At 52.5% G+C, this 21,530-nt stretch overlaps 1 protein-coding gene across 1 annotated transcript in view; it reads right to left on the bottom strand.

The window, feature by feature from the left end:
• tecta (tectorin alpha) overlaps positions 1 to 21,530 on the bottom strand; it is a 99,793-nt gene that overhangs the window by 61,843 nt on the left and 16,420 nt on the right. Inside the window, exons 5-7 of the mRNA XM_038779528.1 lie at positions 14,947 to 15,112; positions 3,275 to 3,687; positions 440 to 1,010 (exon numbers count right to left, since the gene is read on the bottom strand). Coding sequence (XP_038635456.1) covers positions 440 to 1,010; positions 3,275 to 3,687; positions 14,947 to 15,112 — 1,150 coding nt within the window. The remainder of the gene's footprint in view (positions 1 to 439; positions 1,011 to 3,274; positions 3,688 to 14,946; positions 15,113 to 21,530) is intronic.

Genomic DNA, 21,530 nt, shown 5'->3' on the forward strand with positions numbered 1-21,530 from the left:
AACTAGAAGCAGAGCACACAATCTCAGACTAAAGGGACAATCCTTTAACACAGAGATGAGGAGGAATTTCTTCAGCCAGAGGGTGGTGAATCTGTGGAACTCTTTGCCGTAGAAGGCTGTGGAGGCCAAATCACTGAGTGTCTTTAAGACAGAGATAGATAGGTTCTTGATTAATAAGGGGATCGGGGTTATGGGGAGAAGGCAGGAGAATGGGGATGAGAAAAATGTCAGCCTTGATTGAATGGCGGAGCAGACTCGATGGGCCGAGTGGCCTAATTCTGCTCCTATGTTTTATGGTCTAATGTACATGATTGCTTAGCATCTCTCATTCAGGAACAAACGGGAATTTAAAATAGGAATGAAACATCGAGAACAAAGTTACAAATAAACTGTGGGATATTTCACGGCGTCCATCAGTAATTTATCTCTCCATTCTTACCACAGAAAGTGCGAGATCTCCAGGGTCCGATGGCAATTCCTACAGCTTGGCAGCTCAGTGCGTAAGCCTGAATGGCCTGGCACAGGGTGGTCAGGTTGTCTGCATTGGCGCACATGTCATACACACAACTAATAATGAAGCTGATGGGATCCACCACAGTGCGACAGTCTCGGAATGGACCCTCTGTTTTGTTCATGATACCGCAGTAATCTGACTGGTAATAGATGGATTCAGTTTGAAGGTCGCAGATGCTACAGTTTTCTGCACAGCCGTGTTTACAGAACCAGTCTGGATGGTCAGAGCTCCAGCCAGTGCCCAGCTCAGCCAGTGACTCTGAGGGGGTACCATCTGGGAGCAGGTTATCATCTGCTGGATTATTATTGAAGTTCCCGCATAGTCCACAGGTGTTATTGAGATAGGAGCTGGGCAGTGAGATTGAGGCGTAATGTTCACCATCAAATGTTAAGAACAAACCAAAATCTGTTTCCACTGCAGTCGCCACCCCACTACGAAAAACTTTAATTGCCCCCATCTCCAGTTGCACCGGTAAAGTGGCAGTTATACCATCCACCTGAGGGAGACAAAGCACACAGGTAATAGTGATCAATGACAATCAACAGGAAACCACAACCATTTCAGTCCCCCTCTGTAGCCACCGAAGTTGGCCATTCCCTCAATACAAAATGGAGGAACGCAAAGCTTGCAGGTTAAAATGGACAAAGTTTGCAGCACAAGCAGGCTGCACCAAGCCAATGTGTATTCTGTCTGCTAGGAGAGCAGACAGCACCGAAACGAACATTCCGCATACTAATGAGGCAATCTCCGGGATAGTTGACATAGTAATGGAACGATCCCAGGGACAATGGACACAAATAGGGAAGTGATTGCAACAGTGTATGGGAAACCAGACACCCCGGCACCAGCGGGTTTCGAAAACAAAGCACCTGAAGGCCCGCCCAATAGCCGAGAGACAGCCTCAGTATTGGGGGGATTCAAACAAATCGATTGGAAAGAGACCCAATCGATTCCCAGCAGATAGAGGGTCCGCCCAAAAGGGCGCGAAGCCCTGGGACCTATAAAAGACAGGTCCCAAACTTAGTTTGTTTCGTCTTGACCAGCCCTCCTCTCTGGACCAGCATCTCGACCAGCTTTTACCGAAGAAGACCTTGACCAAGAGAGAGGAGAGGTTTGGGACAGCAGCCGCCAGCAAGTAAGTGTCTCACAACGATCGCTACCAGAGATAGACACTCCTAACCCCTTTTTAACCCGTACCAACCTGAAGTCTGCAGACCAGTGCAGAGCAAGAGGCCTTGTCCCCTGATCCGGCAGTTCCTTTTAAGATAAGTATTGGTTTATTTAGTGGTAGGAATAGTTTAGTCATCTTAGCGTGTGCATGAGTAGATTATAATTGTATTATAATAAACTCATTTGTTTGAACTTACTAATTGGTGTATGGTTTTATTGCTTTGAACTTGACCTTGAAACTTGTGGCGGTATCTTAGCGATACCTGGCGACTCCAGAGCTAAGTAACGAAACAGAGCCAAACTCAAAACCTTTTATCTCCCAAAGCAAATGCCTTCTCTCCTTATCTACTCAGAATGGAATTGGAAACAATGCTTTGTAAAGAAGCCTGTGTGGGGAAAAAAGGAAGAATTGGATAATTCTCCAGTGGAGCCAGTACAGGTGCAGTGGATTAAATGGCCTCTTTCTGTTCTATCTGATTCTTATTGACCATTGTGTGTTTTAATGAGCTTTCTGATCATGATTCATTGAGAGCTGCCATTAAAAATCCCAATTGACCCTGGAAAATGATTGGTTAGTGCTCAGGGGGTTAACTACAGACAGACTAATCTCACCAGTAAATTACTGCTGGAATAATATGATTGATTCTGGAGAAAGTTGAACTCCATTCTGACAGTAGCTGGGGAATGTCTCCCACACATACCCAATGGGGAGATTCGAAAGGCCAGTCAACAGGAATGGAAACAACAGCATAAGTCGTTCCTATCGGAAGAGCTAATAGTGATCACATCAAAATAACGGAGATTCTGAAGCCAAAGTCTAGAATAGAATGCCTACTGTGCAGAAGGAGGCATTTGGCCCATCGAGTCTGCACTGACCCTCTTGGTAGAGCATCCTACCCAGGGCCTCTGCCCCGCTGTCACACCCTACCCATGATCACTGCCCCACTGCCACACCCTACCTCGTAACCTCACCTAATTTGTGTATTTTGGAACTGTGGGAGGAAACCGGAGCAGCCGGAGCAAACTCATGCAGATACGGGGAGAACGTGCAAACTCCGCACAGTCACCCAAGGCTAGAATCGAAGATGGGTTTCTGGCGCTGTGAGGCAGCAGTGCTAACCACTGTGACACCCCAGCTTCACCCCAGTTGTATCTTTACCTATACATTCAAATAAAGGAAAAATAATACAATTTACCACATCTATTTTGTACTCCCATATTCAGGGTGAATATGCAATATTTGTGAATTAATAGGCAAAGTACAGTGTGACAATATCATCAGCAACAGGGGAACTCCTCGAAGGGGTTCAATTTCTTTGAGGTTCTCGATCGGTAATTCCGGTGGGTAACCTCTGCTAATCCCGTCTCTGAAGTTTCCATGAAGTGGGCTCACAAGAAACATCACATTATCTTCTAATGACTGAATCTCAGAGATGGGGATTTCACAGAAACTCAGTCAATAAAATGAAACATAAATGAAAGTATTTAATTCCTGCTCATTTTCAATTGAAAAAGGGTGCAAGATCATTTTTTCTGTTATTTCTAATGAAAGATTTGTGCAAAGCTTTTATTTTGAAATAAAGATCTTACCAGGATTTGGCCACCATTTCCTCTGGGAATAACGATACTGTGAGAATAAACATTCACTTTGATGTTTCTCAACCAAGATACTGTGGCCCCCACTCGGTTCTCATTCTTGGACTCGATGCTGAAGTTGGGCACGTTCTCCTGCGCCCAGCATGGTCTTGACAGGATGTAAGAGCAAGTTCCTTGGAAGTGATACAAGGAGCCATCGAAGGTGTGATAGTGTGGGTCTCCAAAGACCACACACGAAGCAGTCTGAATAGGAACACAGCGATATATACCATCGAAAGAGTGACACTGCTCAAAGTGCCCACAGGTCAGATTCTGACAATGGACCCTGTTCCCTAAATCAAGACATCGGCATTTCGTCTGGCATTTCTCATCGATCCAAAAAACATCCCCTCGGCGAAAAAACTGCCCTGGAAGAGAAAACAGGCACTCAGAACTGAACATGGTGACAGGATCCATACCTCCCAGAGGAATTGGCAAAGTATAGAAGCTGGAACCTGAAAAAGCAACAGAAACGCTGTACCTTAGAGTTATGGGAAAAGATTGGATAGGATGGGATTATTTTTATTTGAAAACAGAAGGCAGCATAACTCCTGGTCCAACCCAGATTGTTCGAGAAATAGGAGCTGTAACAAAAGTCCTGTCGTGCTGTTCACCCTGGGGTAACACGGATTGCACACGATGCAATTAACTGATCAAGTATACACCAAACAAAGGCGTTGGTTCAATACAAGATTTATTGAACTCTAGCAACAAAACACACAGCTGCCTGTGGGTTGACTCTCTACTACCCTAAGTAAACTAAAGCTAGCTATCTAGACCAGGCTAGCTCTAATCCGCGTGTTGGAGGTGTTGAATGATTTGTACACCCTGACTATCACTATAGCTATCACCAGTGGGAAGAAGCAGAGTGCTGATGCCTCGTGTGTTTTATAGGTGTAGGTTCCCCTCTTGTGTCCTGCCTTGTGATTGGTCGTGTTCTGTTCTGTATGTTGATTGGCTCACCTGGGTGTCTGTCACTGCCTGCTTTTACCTCATGATGTGCATAGGTACATATTATGACATCCCCCTTTTTAAAAAAAATGTTGTTGGCTGCTTAGAGCAGAAACAACATATTTACAAGAGGAACTATATACAAAATTGGTGAGTGGATGGATATGTACATGTAAGATGTCTAGCGTGCAGAAACATAACATAAATACAAGGAACTATGTATAAGTCCAGTCGTTGAGGCAGAGGAATGTGGAATGAGGGGACATGTGGCAGAATGAATTGTTTAGCTAGTTTCCAGACAGAAGACAGAAAGAAGGAGTAAAGGGTAGTTATTTGAAACAGCAGAAGGAGGGAAGTGATGATTCACAAGAATCAGGGCTGCGATCATTGCTGTTCACAATTTACAGCAATGGTTTGGACTTTAGAATCCAATTGCTAAATTTGCTGATGACACTAAATTGTGCGGATTGGAATAGTCAGGACTTAATAAACTTACAGATTGACAAATAATTGGTAAATGAAGTTCAACAAGATACATGTAAGGTAGTACATTTTGATAGAAAGAATAGAAATGTAGGAATAATAATCTTTATTATAACAAGTAGGCTTACATTAACACTGCAATGAAGTTACCGTGAAAAGCCCTTAGTCGCCACATTCTGGCGCCTGTTCGGGTACACAGAGGGAGAATTCAGAATGTCCCATTTACCGAACAGCACGTCTTTCGGGACTTGTGGGAAGAAACCGGAGCACCCGGAGGAAACCCACGCAGACACGGGGAGAATGTGCAGACTCCGCACATACAGTGACCCAAGCTGGGAATCGAACCTGGGACCCTGGAGCTGTGAAGCAACAGTGCTAACCACTGTGCTGCCGTGATGCCCCAGTAAATGTAATGTATTACTTGGGGCGTTGAAGTCTAGGTGGAGTTTGTGGAAGAAAGAGATCTCTGAGCATAAATACATCAATCGCCAAACATTGTGTGAGTGATAAACAAGCCTATAAGAAAAGCAAACCAATCATTAAGCTTTATTTTTAAAGGGATAGATTGAAAAGAAGGGAAGTTATGCTAAACTTTTATTGCAACTTAGGTTAAACCACACTTAAGAGTGCTACTTGCAATTCTGCTCATCAAATTCTGAAAAGAATATAGAGACACTGGAGAAGGAGCAGTAACAGTTTACAAGGATGGCACCAGAAACACAGAGATATCAGGAAAGGATGGACCGGCTGCGTCTCTTTTTTTCTGGAAAAGAAAAGGCTGAGGGGTGACCTATTGAGGTCTTTAAAATGATGAAAGACTTTGATATGGTGGATACAGAGACAATATTTCCTCTTTTCAGGGAGAGCTTAACCCCCAGAGGTCATCAATGTAAGGTCATCACTGAGAAAGCCAATGGGAATTGAGAAGACACCAATGTGATAGTGGAGCTGACTCCCACAGGGACTGGTTGAAGTGAATAGTACAGGTGCATTGAAGGAGAAGCTAATCATGCACATGAAGGAGGAGAAAATAGAGGATTATGAAGATGGGAGGAGGCTAAAGGAGAACAGAAACAGCAACGTGGGCTGGTAGCGCTGAATTTCCTGTTTCTGAGTCTCTGATGTAATCCTGTCACTGAACCAATTTTGAATTCAACTGGTCACTTTCTCTTTCGGATTCCATTGGCTAATAATTTACTGACCTGTCTGTCATGTGGAGCCTGGTCTACAGTCTATCCATGTCGACCACATCAAATGTGCAATCCTCATCAAAAGATTCCACCAAGTTAGTCATATGGGGCTGGTTTAGCTCACTGGGATAAATCGCTGGCTTTTAAAGCAGACCAAGCAGGCCAGCAGCACAGCTCGATTCCCGTACCAGCCTCCCCGGACAGGCGCCGGAATGTGGCGACTAGGGGCTTTTCACAGTAACTTCATTGAAGCCTACTCGTGACAATAAGCGATTTTCATTTCAGTTCATTTTTTTCATATACAACTTTTGCTTAACAAATCTGAATGTGCTTGGCTAATCTGTGTCAGTTAGCCAGAAAGGGAATTCAGATAGGAGAGAAAGAAATCTGACAATGGCAAGAAGTAGGAAGTGAAATTCTAAGGTAGCAGAAACAAAGGCCAGCATCAAAAAAGGTCAAATAGACAAAAATGTTAAAAAGACAAAATTAATGGCACTCTATTTGAATGTCTGTAGTATTTGCAACAGCGTAGTTTAACAACACAAATAAAAATAAAGAGGTATCATCTGATTGCTATTGCAGAGACATGGCAGGGTGACCAAGGCTGAGAACTGAATGTTCAGGTTATACAGAATTCAGGACAGATCTGCAAAAAGGAAAACGAGGTAGAGTAACATTGTTAACAAAGGATAGGATCAATACAAGAGTAAGAAAGGAATTTACATTGGAAGATCAAAATGTAGAATCAGTTTGGGTGGAGCAAACAGAAACAGCAAGGGGCAGATCGCATTAGTAATAGTGATGTAGGGCATGGCGTACATCAGGAAAATAGAGGTGCATGTCACAGGGTAATACAGTATTCATTGGGGACTTTAATCCACACATAGACTGTGTAAACCAAATTAGCACTAATGCTGTGGAGGACAAATTGCTGGAATATTTATTAAATAATTTTCTAGGACAGTTTGTTGATGAACCAGTTAAGGAATGGACTCTCCAGTATTGTGCAATGAGAAAGGACTAATTAATAATCTTATTGGAAAGGAGCCTTTAGGGAAGAATGGCCACAATTTTATTAATAGGGTTTTACATTAAAAGCGAAAGTGATGTACCTCAATCCGAAATTTGGATCTTAAATCCAAACAAAAGGCACCTCCAAAGATGTGAGGGGCAAGTAGACTGTGGGAGGTTGAGACACCATATTAAAAGGTAAGAGTGTAGACAGGCACTGGCTAGTATTTCAAGAGTTAATACATGGTTTGCAACATGCTTTTGAAGCACAAAGAAACAATAGGAAAAGTGATCCAACCATGACTAACATTAGAGGTTAAAGATTGCATTCGATCAAAAGAAGAGATTGCCAAAAAAGGAGGAAGCCTGAGGATTTGGAGCTTTCTAGAATTCAGCAAAGGAGGATTAAGAAATTGATAAAGAAAAAAAATAGAATATGAAAGTAAACTAGTGAGCAACATAAAATGATTTTTAAAGCATCTAGAGTTATGAAAAAAGGAAAAGATGATGTGGGCACATTACAGACAGGAGAATAAGGAAAAGGCAAAGAAGTTAAACAAATACTTTGTGTCTGTCTTCACTGACAAAAAGTCTCCCTGAAATACTAGTAACAAATGGACCAATGGGAATGTGGAACTGAAAGAAATTAGAATGAGTAAACAAGTAGCATTGGAGAAAATAACGGGACTGAAAGTTGCTAAATCCCTCGGACCTGATGATTTATATCCCCAAATGTTAAAACGGGTGGCTGGAGAGATAGTGAATGTGTTGGTGACTAACTTGCAAAATTCTTGAGAATCTGTAATGGTTCCTGCATGTGAGAAAGTAGAAAATGTAAGCCCACTATTTAAGAGAGGAATGAGAGAGAAAATGGGGAACTACAGACCCTTTAGCCTAAACATCAAAGTGAGAAAAATGTTGGAATCTGTAACAAAGGATGTGATAGTTGAACATTTGGGAAATAATGCTAAAGGTTCAGCAGAGTCAACATGGATTTCTGAAAGGGAAATTATATTTGACAAACCTGTTAAAGGTTTTTGAGGACATGACCAGCAGAATAGATTAGGGAGAAGCAATGGCAGTGTGTTTGGATTTTCAGAAAGCTTTCGATAATATCCCACATCAGAGGTTAGGAAACAAAATTAGTGCATTTGGGATTGGGGTAAATGCACTGGTGCGGATTGAGAATTAGTTGATAGAAAATAGAGAGTGGGAATAAATGGGTCATTTTCAGGCAGGCGTTGACGAGTGGGTTTTCGCAAGCAACAATGTTTGGGTCCTACCTGTACACAATCTAAATCACTAGTTTGGATGTGGGGACCAAATATAATCGGCGGAATTGCCGACACCCATATTGTAATCGGCAAACTTCCGCTTGTGACCACGGAGTGATTGGCCACATAAAGGGCTGTTCCTGTTCAAAGTCACAGAAAAGGGCTCTTTTTACCCAGATCCGGGTGGAATTTCGATGAAAAGACGTTGGTGAATGTTAGAGGAGTGGTTTACCCTTGGAAACCCTTAGTTTATTCTGATCACCGGACCCGGCAGAAAACAGTGAAAGGTTTGGCTGGAAAGTTGAAACAGTCTTGTCCTTCACAGAAAGTCTCTTCCAGCATGCAGGCGGGGGAGGGGCAAGCTGGAAGGCCCCAGATACAGGAACTGATGACTTTTATCAAGGAGGAATTCCATAAACAGAGGAAAGAAATGCATGAGGATCATGCAAAGGTCATTGCAGAAGCTGTGGCACCCCTGAAGAGTACTTTGGAGCAGATGGAGAGGTGTTTAGAGGTGCAGGGGTCACCAATTCAGGAGCTTGAAGGAGTGATCTCGGACCACAGCAATTGTGTGTGGCTCTGGAGGCGGAGGTGGGGCTCCTAGAAGACCTTTGTGAAACGCTGAGGGCAAAGGTTGAGCAGGAGAATACCTCGAGAAGGCAGAACCTGTGAATAGTGGGCCTGCCCGAAGGAGTGAAAGGTGTGAGTGCCACGAGGTGCGTCTCGAGGATGCTGGCGGGGCTGGTGGCAGAAGGGGTGCTGGATAAGGCCCTGAAGTGGACCGAACGCATAGGTCACTGAGACAGAAGCCTAGAGCTGGCGAGCCGCCGCGGGCGGTGATCGTGAGACTCCATAAATTTGTGGAAGGAGAGAAAATTCTACGGTGGGCCAGGGAGAAGCGTAGCTGTGACTGGGAGGGAAATAAAGTCTGGATTTATCAGGACATTGTAGCCGAGTTGGCAAAACGGTGGGCCAGTTTCAACAAGGCCAAGGTGGTGCTGTACCTGCGGCAGATCAGGTTCGGGGTGCTCTACCCGGCGAAATTATGGGTGATGTTCGGAGGCCGGGAGTATTATTTCGAGACCCCAGAAGCGGCCGAAGACTTCATCAAGGAGCAGAAACTGGGGGAGAACTGAGTGGAGAATGCTTGGGAAACGGGGCGCTGGCACTATGTAATGGTCGGGAGCATGTTTGAAGTGAGTGTAGGGATTGGGGGATTTTCGCTTTTTTTTGTGGGGGAGGGGTTTTCTGTTCAATGTTGAGATTGTAAGGAGTTGTCGGGGTGAAAGGTTTATGTGGGGATGGATGTTCCCATCTCCCCTCCTGTTTTATGGGACTATTTGTATTTAACATCTATTTGTTTGCTTTTGGAGAAGGCTACCTGGAGTTCAGGAGAAGTCCTTGTTTGGGCGGGGGAGGGTAAGGCCAGCAGGAGGCCGACTTCTTTGAGCTGAGGAGTGGGGGGGGGTGGGGGAGTTGGGAGGGGGAGGAGGTCATTAGGATGAGCCTTTGGGCAGGGGCAGCCACGCTAGCAGGTTATGCTGGTGAACGGAAGTGAGGTGGTGGGGCAGAAGGCCAAGAGGGATGGGTGGGGGGGGAAGTGGAAAAGCAGGGGGGGCGGTTTCTGCGACGCGGCAGAGGGTGAGAGATGACAGGGTCAAGGGTGAAGAAAGGGGCTATCTGGGATGGGCTAGGTAGAGAATGGAATTAAAGGGGCAGGAGTTAAGTGGGGAAGATGACGGACGGTAGAGGGGATTGGAGGGGCAAGCCTCTGGTAAGGTTGGTAACGTGGAACGTCCGGGGACTGAATGGGCCGGTTAAAAGGTCACGGGTGTTCACGCACCTCAGGAGCTTGAAAGTGGGGGTTGTCTTTTTGCAGGAGACACACCTCCGTGTGAAGGGCCAGGTTAGGGTAAGGAAGGGGTGGGTCGGGCAGGTTTTTCACTCGGGGTTTGATTTGGAATCGAGGGGTGTGGCGATTTTAATGAGCAAAAAAATTGGGATTTGTGAGTGTGAAGGAGGTGAGGGATCCAGGTGGGAGATAGTGATTGTGAGTGGGGTATAGGAAGGGGCACCGATAGCGTTAGTAAATGTGGATGCCCCAAATTGGGATGATGTGGGTTTTATGGGGGGGTTGCTGGCACCAATCCTGGATTTGGCCACGTACCAGTCGATCATGGGAGGAGATTTTAACTGTGTCCTGGAGCCGAGGGTGGATAGATCGAGCCCCAGGTCGATGGGTAGGGTACGAATGGCGAGGGAGCTGGGGGTTTATAGAGAGGATGGGTATGGTGGATCCATGGCACTTTCAGAACCCAGGGGGAAGGGAGAATTCCTTCTTTTCGCACGTCTATAAGGTGTATTCCAGGATTGATTACTTTGTAGTGAGTCTGGAGATTTGGGTTGGGGTGGTGAGGGCAGAGTATACGGGGTTAGTTATCTCTGACTATGCACCCCACTGGCTGGAGATTCGGTTCAGTACGGGACGAGAGCAGAGGCCGGGATGGAGGTTTGACTCGGGGTTGTTGGCGGATGGAGGTTTTTGTGATAAGGTGCGGTTGACGATTAGGGATTATGTGGAGTACAATCAGAATGGGGAGGAGTCGCCGGGCATTTTTTGGGAAGCACTGAAGGCAGTGGCCCGGGGAGAAATCTCATTTACGGTTCATGTGAATAAGGAAAGGAGGGCGGGACATGACCGTCTAGTGAGCGAGGTAGTGGAGGCGAACAGGGAATATTTGAGGGTGCCCACCTTGGAGGGATTGGTGAGGAGGAAACAGTTGCTGGGGCAATTTGACAGGCTGGCAACGGGGAGGGCGGTAGGGCAACTGCGTAGGGCAAGAGGGGTGCAGTATGAGTATGGGGAGAAGGCGAGACGCATGCTGGCGCAGCAGCTGTGGAGGCAGGCTGCGTCCAGGGAAATATTGAAGATCTGGACTGGGGCTGGGGATGTGGTGTCAGAGCCAGGGAAGGTAAATGAGGCATTTAGAGAGTATTACAGGGACTTTATGAGGCAGACCCAGGAGGAGAGGAGGGGGACATGGGGTGGTTTCTGGGCGAGCTGGAATTTCCCCAGGTGGAGGAAGCAAAGAGGCAAGCATTGGAGGAGCCCCTGGGGCTGAGGGAGGTGCTGGATAGGATCAGGGGTATGAAGTTGGGGAAGGCCCCTGGGCCGGATGGGTACCCGGTAGAATTTTATAAGGAATTCACGGCGGACCTGACACCACATCTGTTGGGGGCATTTAATGAAGCACTGGAGAAGGGGGAGTTGCCGGAGACGATGAAGCAGGCAGTAATCACACTAATCACAAAAAAGGGAAGAATCCGGTGGAATGTGGGTCGTATCACTATTGAACACGATGTGAAAGTATTGGCTAAGTTGTTGGTGGGGAGGATGGAGGATTGTGTTCCGGGGGTGATTGCAGATGATCAAACCGGCTTCGTGAAGGCCAGGCAGCTGGTGAGTAATATAAGACGGCTGTTGAATGTGGTGATGAATCCGTCGAGAGCTCTGGTACCGGAGGTGGTGGTGTCCATGGACGCAGAGAAAGCATTTGATCGGGTGGAGTGGCCGTACTTGTTCGAAATTTAGGGAAGGTTTGGGTTTAGGCCGAGATTTGTGGCATGGGTGCAGTTGCTGTATGTGGCACCAAGAGCGAGGGTGAGGATGAATGATATGAGCTCACAAAGCTTTGATTTACACAGGGGTATGAGGCAGGGGTGCCCGCTGTCGCCGCTGCTGTTTGCGCTGGTGATGGGAGAGGGATTGTTGGGAAGAATGTTTCCCAGGGTGCTCGTTTGCTGTAACCTACTTTGATACAAGTTTGAATAAAATACCTTTGAAAAAAAAATATTGTAATCGGCGATTGGGCGAAGAATCCCTGTTTACGTCCCAATCAGGGGCAGTGTCTGTTTCCGGGTGCTCCGCCCCCTCCAAAACGGCATCAGAGGAGTAGGCCAATGGGACGGCCTCAGGCTATTACCTGAAGGCCCTGCTCCACCCCCAATGGGCCGAGTTCCCGACAGCGCGGTCCATGTGTGCGTGAACCCCACATGGCGGCTGCGGACTGTCGCCACAGTCAGGGGGGAGCCCTGCTGCTGGCCGGGGTGGGGGGAGAGGGGCTTCGGCCAGGGGGGACTGCTGGCCGGGGTGGGGGAGAGGGGCTTTGGCGAGGGGGGACTGCTGGCCGGGGTGGGGGGAGAGGGGCTTCGGCGAGGGGGGGCTGCTGGCCGGGGTGGGGGAGAGGGGCTTCGGCAAGGGGGGACTGCTGGCCGGGGTGGGGGGAGAGGGGCTTCGGCGAGGGGGGACTGCTGGCCGGGGTGGGGGAGAGGGGCTTCGGCGAGGGGGGACTGCTGGCCGAGGTGGGGGGAGAGGGGCTTCGGCGAGCGGGGTGCCCTGCTGCTGGCCGGGGTGGGGGGAGAGGGGCTTCGGCGAGGGGGGACTGCTGGCCGGGGTGGGGGGGGAGAGGGGCTTCGGCGAGGGGGGGAGCCCTGCTGCTGGCCGGGGTGGGGGGAGAGGGGCTTCGGCGAGGGGGGACTGCTGGTCGGGGTGGGGGGAGAGGGGCTTCGGCGAGGGGGGACTGGTGGGGGGTGGTGAGGGGGTGTCCATGGGGGCACTATCTGACAGGTTGAGACTGCGCATGACTGGTGCCATGTTGTACGGCGTGATGGCTGCAGGTCGTCACCGTGGACATGGCACAGCTGCTAGCCCCTCACCGGTCAGAGGGTCGGTGCTGGGGCCTCACCCACTTTTTAATCATAAAACTAGACATTTCCTCCAGACATTGCCTCGAAATCGGACAATCCAGCCCAATGTTTCCGAATTTGCTGATGGCATAAAACCAGGTGTGAAGGGGTAGCCAAGAGGCTTTATGTGAATTTGGAATGATTAAGTGAGAGGGCAAGAACATGTCAGATGGATTATAATGTGTGAAGTTATCCACTTTGGTTGGAAAAACAGAAATGCTCATTCTTAAATGGTGAGAGATTTGAACTTGTTGATGTTCAAAGGGACCTGAATGTCCTTTTTCAGAACTCACTGAAAGTTAATCTGCAGCTACAGCACATTAGAAAGACAAATGATATGTTGTTTTTTTATTGCAAGAGGATTTGAGTATAAGTATAAAGGTGTCTTGCTGCAATTGTACAAAGTCTTGGTGAAACTGGCATCTGGAGTTTTGCTCCCCGATACAAGGACGGATATTCTTGTCTATAGAGAAAGCACAACAAAGGCTGACCGGACTGAATCCGGACTGAATCCTGGGATGGGAGAGCTGCCCTATAAGGGCAAATTGAAGAGACTGGGCCTGCAGTTTAGAAGGCTGACAAGCAATCTCATTGAAACTTACAAAATTCTTACAGGACTCGACAGGATGAATGAATCATTTTTGCTGAACCATGTGGCGGTGGTCAATGATAATGGACAATTATCAAATTTAACACCTTCTGGAGTCCCTTGAGGAAGTGTTTGGGCCCCTTTTATTTGTGGCTTCTATTAATGATGTTGATGGGCAGATTCAGCATCCTACAGTCTTGAAATGTGCAGAAGACATTAAAATTTATTTCAAAGTTAAGAAAAATAACCCAGGCTCTCAAATGCTCTTCTCCAGAGGGAACTCTCTACCCCCCTGGTCCAATGGTCCAATGATTGGCAACTTCCCATTCATGTGTCAAAGGATTCAGTTCTCCATTTTGGTCACAATAATCCTAATTCACGCTATCATATCGATGGCCAGCCTTTAGCACATTTATTTTTAACTTTTCCAATTAAGGGGCAATTTAGCGTGGCCAATCCACCTACCCTGCACATCTTTGGGTTGTGGGGGTGAGACCCACACAGACATGGAGAGGATATGCAAACTCCACACGGACAGTGACCCGGTGCCAGGATGGAACCCGGGTCCTCGTCGCCATGAAGCAGCAGTGCTAACCACTGCGCCACCGTGCCTCCCCTCCTTTAGCACATTTAACCATCGAAAAGGATTTGGGTTGGACTGTTACAAATAATTCGAAGTTTATGAATCATGTGGCTCAGGCAGAATTTTTTTTACAAGTGTTGAATGCACCTTTTATAATTGGGATGTTGGTGTTTATTTTAAACTCTATAAACAGCTGGTACGTCCACATCTGGATGACACATCTACAGTTTGGAATTCACACTTTCACAGAGATATACAGCTGAAAGAGAGTGCAAAGACGGGTAACCAGGAAAATGGAAGACCTTATGAGAACGTTTAAGAATTATTGGATTAGAATCATTAGAGAAGAGTAGATTGATATTTGATTTAGTTGAAGCTTATACATTGATAGGTTACCTTTCAACAGTAATTTGCATGATCGTCGCTATAAATGACAGAAATTTGGTTCATGTCTTGATATTCTTAATTTTGTTTCCACATAGTTGATACTTGGAAAGATTTGACTGATTTTGTTGTGAATACTGAAAAAGTAGTGACTTTTAGAAGATTTATCGGAAACATGGTGTGATTTCTATGTCTGATATTGTTGTTGATGATCTTGTTTTCAATACTGTGTAGTATGAATGGTAATAAAGGTAAATGAATAAGTAACTAAGGCCTCATTCTCATTGATACAATTGACACAAGCATCATTTCTGTACTAGCCCATAATGCCTCTGTCAGATCACTCACTGAAGTGACAGAGACAGAGACCGAGAGTCTGGGTCCAAAGCCACCATTTTAGGAATCTCGATACTCACCATTCAGGCTGCAACCCATGGATGGATCAATTGTTTCTCCATCTATTCTAAAAATCCATCGCCCCGGGAAGTTCACATTACTGGTCTCTTCAATGTTCATTATCTCAGAGGTTCGAGAGGTGGGCAGACTGAAAAAGTGAGTGGTATCTCCGCCATTGAATCCAGCCTGTACAGTCCAGGGGGAGACAAGAATCATTAATAACTCACACACTCCCCCATTGAATCCAGCCTGTACAGTCCAGGGGGAGACAAGAATCATTAATAACTCACACACGTGCACCATGCCATAACTTAATCACAGGTTTAACATATGAATCGTAGAATCATATAATTTACAGTACAGAAGGAGGCTATTCGGCCCATCGAGTCTGCACCAGCCCTTGGAAAGAGCACCGTACTTATGCTGAAATGACTGAAAGGTGTAAATATTTGAGAGACAAATCAACTTGAGAGGAAACTTCACAATCATGTATTTCTAAAACTCACATTTGGTCCCAACGCTTGCTAACCTGGTTTTGTTAGTCTTAATCCAGTACGGTAATTATTTCAGCAAAATTATTTTGCTGCTGTAAATCAGAGCAGATGGAAAGTACTGAAAATCGGAGAGTCAAATGAGACAAATAAAAAGTGCCAATTTAGCCCCCCCAATCTGGGGGAGCTATGCAAATAATTACACTTTTCCGCTCTTTCCCCATTGACCGGCAGATGTTTGTGTTTCAAGGGCGCGATTTAATGAAAAAAAAGTCCAGTTTTGGTGCAAATAGCAGGGTCTGCAGCAAATAGCAGGGTCTACAGCAAATAGCAGGGTCTGCAGCAAATAGCAGGGTCTACAGCAAATAGCAGGGTCTGCAGCAAATAGCAGGGTCTACAGCAAATAGCAGGGTCTACAGCAAATAGCAGGGTCTGCAGCAAATAGCAGGGTCTGCAGCAAATAGCAGGGTCTGCAGCGCTTTGGGTTTATTGGGGGGCCCTTTGTGAGGGGTCACACTGAGGTCACACTCCCCTTCATTTCCTGTATTGACTAGCTCGGCTCGTGGTGCAGAAAGAGATCAGGGCCCCACTTTTAAAAGCTGCCCCGATCTCCCGACAACCCCCCCCCCCACATGCCCCAACTTATCGATTGGGGGTCCTCAAGTGACCCTCATACAGGAAGAGGCCAGATTCACAGAATGGGCAACCTGGCACCCAGCCCTGCCAGGCTGACATTTGGGTGCCAGGGTACCATCCTGCCCAGAACCTGACTACCCACAGCCTCCAAGTGCCATTAAGCCTGGCCCAGGTTTGTGGAAACCAGCGTTGTCACAGCGAGGTCTCCCAGGCGTGGGCGTTCGATCCCAGGCAGGCGTGGCCGTTTGATCCCAGGCAGTCGTGGGCGTTCGATCCCGGGCAGGCGTGGGCGTTCGATCCCGGGCAGGCGTGGCCGTTTGATCCCAGGCAGGCGTGGGCGTTCGATCCCAGGGCAGGCGTGGCCGTTCGATCCCGGGCAGGCGTGGCCGTTCGATCCCGGGCAGGCGTGGCCGTTCGATCCCGGGCAGGCGTTCGATCCCGGGCAGGCGTAGCCATTCGATCCCGGGCAGGCGTGGCCGTTCGATCCCAGGGCAGGCGTGGGCGTTCGATCCCCGGCAGGCGTGGCCGTTCGATCCCAGGCAGGCGTGGGCGTTCGATCCCAGGCAGGCGTGGGCGTTCGATCCCAGGCAGGCGTGGGCGTTCGATCCCCGGCAGGCGTGGGCGTTCGATCCCGGGCAGGCGTGGGCGTTCGATCCTGGGCAGGCGTGGCCGTTCGATCCATGAGCAGGCGTGGGCGTTCGATCCCGGGCAGGCGTGGGCGTTCGATCCCGGGGCAGGCGTGGCCGTTCGATCCATGAGCAGGCGTGGCCGTTCGATCCCAGGGCAGGCGTGGGCGTTCGATCCCGGGCAGGCGTGGGCGTTCGATCCCGGGCAGGCGTGGGCGTTCGATCCCGCGCAGGCATGGGCGTTCGATCCCGCGCAGGCGTGGGCGTTCGATCCCAGGCAGGCGTGGCCATTCGATCCCAGGCAGGCGTGGCCATTCGATCCCGGGCAGGCGTGGGTGTTCGATCCCAGGCAGGCGTGGGCGTTCGATCCCGCGCAGGCGTGGGCGTTCGATCCCGGGCAGGCGTGGGCGTTCGATCCCAGGCAGGCGTGGCCGTTCGATCCCGGGCAGGCGTTCGATCCCGGGCAGGCGTGGCCGTTCGATCCCGCGCAGGCGTTCGATCCCAGGCAGGCGTGGGCGTTCGATCCCGCGCAGGCGTAGCCATTCGATCCCGGGCAGGCGTGGGCGTTCGATCCCGGGCAGGCGTGGGCGTTCGATCCCGGGCAGGCGTGGGCGTTCGATCCCGGGCAGGCGTGGCCGTTCGATACCGGGCAGGCGTGGGCGTTCGATACCGGGCAGGCGTGGGCGTTCGATCCCAGGCAGGCGTGGCCGTTCGATACCGGGCAGGCGTGGGCGTTCGATACCGGGCAGGCGTGGGCGTTCGATCCCGGGCAGGCGTGGGCGTTCGATCCCGGGCAGGCGTGGGCGTTCGATCCCAGGCAGGCGTGGCCGTTCGATCCCAGGCAGGCGTGGGCGTTCGATCCCAGGCAGGCGTGGGCGTTCGATCCTGAGCAGGCGTGGCCGTTCGATCCCGGGGCAGGCATGGCCGTTCGATCCCGGGGCAGGCGTGGCCGTTCGATCCCAGGGCAGGCGTGGACGTTCGATCCCGGGGCAGGCGTCGCCATTCGATCCCGGGCAGGCGTGGGCGTTCGATCCCGGCAGGCGTTCGATCCCAGGCAGGCGTGGGCGTTCGATCCCGGGCAGGCATTCGATCCCGGGCAGGCGTGGGCGTTCGATCCCGGCAGGCGTTCGATCCCAGGCAGGCGTGGGCGTTCGATCCCAGGCAGGCGTGGCCATTCGATCCCGGGCAGGCGTGGCCATTCGATCCCGGGCAGGCGTGGGCGTTCGATCCCGGGCAGGCGTGGGCGTTCGATCCCAGGCAGGCGTGGGCGTTCGATCCCAGGCAGGCGTGGGCATTCGATCCCGGCAGGCGTTCGATCCCAGGCAGGCGTGGGCGTTCGATCCCGGGCAGGCGTTCGATCCCAGGCAGGCGTGGGCGTTCGATCCCGGCAGGCGTTCGATCCCGGGCAGGCGTGGGCGTTCGATCCCGGCAGGCGTTCGATCCCAGGCAGGCGTGGGCGTTCGATCCCAGGCAGGCGTGGCCGTTCGATCCCGGGCAGGCGTGGCCGTTCGATCCCAGGGCAGGCGTGGCCGTTCGATCCCAGGGCAGGCGTGGCCGTTCGATCCCAGGCAGGCGTGGCCGTTCGATCCCAGGGCAGGCGTGGCCGTTCGATCCCAGGGCAGGCGTGGCTGTTCGATCCCGGGGCAGGCGTGGCCGTTCGATCCCGGGGCAGGCGTGGCTGTTCGATCCCGGGGCAGGCGTGGGCGTTCGATCCCGGGCAGGCGTTCGATCCCGGGCAGGCGTGGGCGTTCGATCCCCGGCAGGCGTGGCCGTTCGATCCCAGGGCAGGCGTGGCCGTTCGATCCCAGGCAGGCGTGGCCGTTCGATCCCAGGCAGGCGTGGGCGTTCGATCCCGGGCAGGCGTGGCCGTTCGATCCCAGGGCAGGCGTGGGTGTTCGATCCCAGGCAGGCATTCGATCCCGGGCAGGCATGGCCGTTCGATCCCGGGCAGGCGTGGGCGTTCGATCCCGGGCAGGCGTGGGCGTTCGATCCCGGGCAGGCGTGGGCGTTCGATCCCGGGCAGGCGTGGGCGTTCGATCCCGGGCAGGCGTGGGCGTTCGATCCCGGGCAGGCGTGGGCGTTCGATCCCAGGCAGGCGTGGGCGTTCGATCCCAGGGCAGGCGTGGCCGTTCGATCCCGGGCAGGCGTGGCCGTTCGATCCCGGGCAGGCGTGGGCGTTCGATCCCAGGGCAGGCGTGGCCGTTCGATCCCAGGCAGGCGTGGGCGTTCGATCCCAGGGCAGGCGTGGGCGTTCGATCCCGGGCAGGCGTGGCCGTTCGATCCCAGGGCAGGCGTGGCCGTTCGATCCCAGGCAGGCGTGGGCGTTCGATCCCAGGGCAGGCGTGGCCGTTCGATCCCAGGGCAGGCGTGGCCGTTCGATCCCAGGCAGGCGTGGCCGTTCGATCCCGGGCAGGCGTGGGCGTTCGATCCCGGGCAGGCGTGGGCGTTCGATCCCGCGCAGGCATTCGATCCCGGGCAGGCGTGTGTGTTCGATCCCGCGCAGGCATTCGATCCTGGGCAGGCGTGGGCGTTCGATCCCAGGGCAGGCGTGGCCGTTCGATCCCAGGGCAGGCGTGGCCGTTCGATCCCAGGCAGGCGTGGCCGTTCGATCCCGGGCAGGCGTGGGCGTTCGATCCCGGGCAGGCGTGGGCGTTCGATCCCGCGCAGGCATTCGATCCCGGGCAGGCGTGGGCGTTCGATCCCGGGCAGGCGTGGGCGTTCGATCCCAGGCAGGCGTGGGCGTTCGATCCCAGGCAGGCGTGGGCATTCGATCCCAGGCAGGCGTGGGCGTTCGATCCCAGGCAGGCGTGGGCGTTCGATCCCGGCAGGCGTTCGATCCCAGGCAGGCGTGGGCGTTCGATCCCGGGCAGGCGTGGGCGTTCGATCCCGGGCAGGCGTCGCCGTTCGATCCCGGGCAGGCGTGGCCGTTCGATCCCCGGCAGGCGTGGCCGTTCGATCCCGGGCAGGCGTGGGCGTTCGATCCCCGGCAGGCGTGGCCGTTCGATCCCCGGCAGGCGTGGGTGTTCGATCCCAGGCAGGCATTCGATCCCAGGCAGGCGTGGCCGTTCGATCCCAGGGCAGGCGTGGCCGTTCGATCCCAGGGCAGGCGTGGCCGTTCGATCCCAGGCAGGCGTGGGCGTTCGATCCCGGGCAGGCGTGGGCGTTCGATCCCCGGCAGGCGTGGCCGTTCGATCCCGGGCAGGCGTGGGCGTTCGATCCCGGGCAGGCGTGGGCGTTCGATCCCCGGCAGGCGTGGGCGTTCGATCCCGGGCAGGCGTGGGCGTTCGATCCCCGGCAGGCGTGGCCGTTCGATCCCGGGCAGGCGTGGGCGTTCGATCCCGCGCAGGCATTCGATCCCAGGCAGGCGTGGCCGTTCGATCCCGGGCAGGCGTGGGCGTTCGATCCCGGGCAGGCGTGGGCGATCGATCCCGGGCAGGCGTGGGCGTTCGATCCCCGGCAGGCGTGGCCGTTCGATCCCGGGCAGGCGTGGGCGTTCGATCCCAGGCAGGCGTGGCCGTTCGATCCCGGGGCAGGCGTGGGCGTTCGATCCCGGGGCAGGCATGGCCGTTCGATCCCGGGCAGGCGTGGGCGTTCGATCCCGGGCAGGCGTGGGCGTTCGATCCCAGGCAGGCGTGGCCGTTCGATCCCAGGCAGGCGTGGCCGTTCGATCCTGGGCAGGCGTGGGCGTTCGATCCCAGGCAGGCGTGGCCGTTCGATCCTGGGCAGGCATTCGATCCCAGGCAGGCGTGGGCGTTCGATCCCAGGCAGGCGTGGCCGTTCGATCCCAGGGCAGGCGTGGCCGTTCGATCCCCGGCAGGCGTGTGTGTTCGATCCCAGGCAGGCGTGGGCGTTCGATCCCAGGCAGGCGTGGCCGTTCGATCCCAGGGCAGGCGTGGCCGTTCGATCCCGGGCAGGCGTGTGTGTTCGATCCCAGGGCAGGCGTGGCCGTTCGATCCCAGGCAGGCGTGGGCGTTCGATCCCAGGGCAGGCGTGGCCGTTCGATCCCAGGCAGGCGTGGCCGTTCGATCCCGGGCAGGCGTGGGCGTTCGATCCCAGGGCAGGCGTGGCCGTTCGATCCCAGGCAGGCGTGGGCGTTCGATCCCGGGGCAGGCATGGCCGTTCGATCCCAGGCAGGCGTGGGCGTTCGATCCCGGGGCAGGCGTGGCCGTTCGATACCGGGCAGGCGTGGCCGTTCGATACCGGGCAGGCGTGGCCGCTCGATCCCGGGCAGGCGTGGGCGTTCGATCCCGGGCAGGCGTGGGCGTTCGATCCCGGGCAGGCGTGGGCGTTCGATCCCAGGCAGGCGTGGGCGTTCGATCCCGGGAAGGCGTGGCCGTTCGATCCCGGGCAGGCGTGGGCGTTCGATCCCGGGCAGGCGTGGGCGATCGATCCCGGGCAGGCGTGGGCGATCGATCCCGGGCAGGCGTGGGCGATCGATCCCGGGCAGGCGTGGCCGTTCGATACCGGGCAGGCGTGGCCGTTCGATACCGGGCAGGCGTGGGCGTTCGATCCCGGTGCCCGGGGATACTATGACGCAGACATATTTAAGTGAAGCTAACTGCTCATTTAAATATGCAAATCTGGATCCCGCCCAGTGAAGGCGAGATCCAGATCACCATGTTTTGCGAAATCTCGGTGCAACAAGTCCATTCAATCGGGCCCCAAGTCTTTATTAATTTCCTTTGAAAGTTATTTTTGAATCTGTTTCAGGCAGTCCATTCTGCGTTTGAAAAGTTTCCATGTGCCACCTCGTCAATTATTTCAAATCTGTGCCCTGCGATTACTGACCCTCCGACCACTGGGAGCAGGAAACTCTAATTCAATCCATTTAGAATTTTGAGAACCGATCAA

The sequence above is a fragment of the Scyliorhinus canicula genome, chromosome 19 (assembly GCF_902713615.1).
Source record: "Scyliorhinus canicula chromosome 19, sScyCan1.1, whole genome shotgun sequence".
In the NCBI taxonomy this organism is placed as follows: domain Eukaryota; kingdom Metazoa; phylum Chordata; class Chondrichthyes; order Carcharhiniformes; family Scyliorhinidae; genus Scyliorhinus; species Scyliorhinus canicula.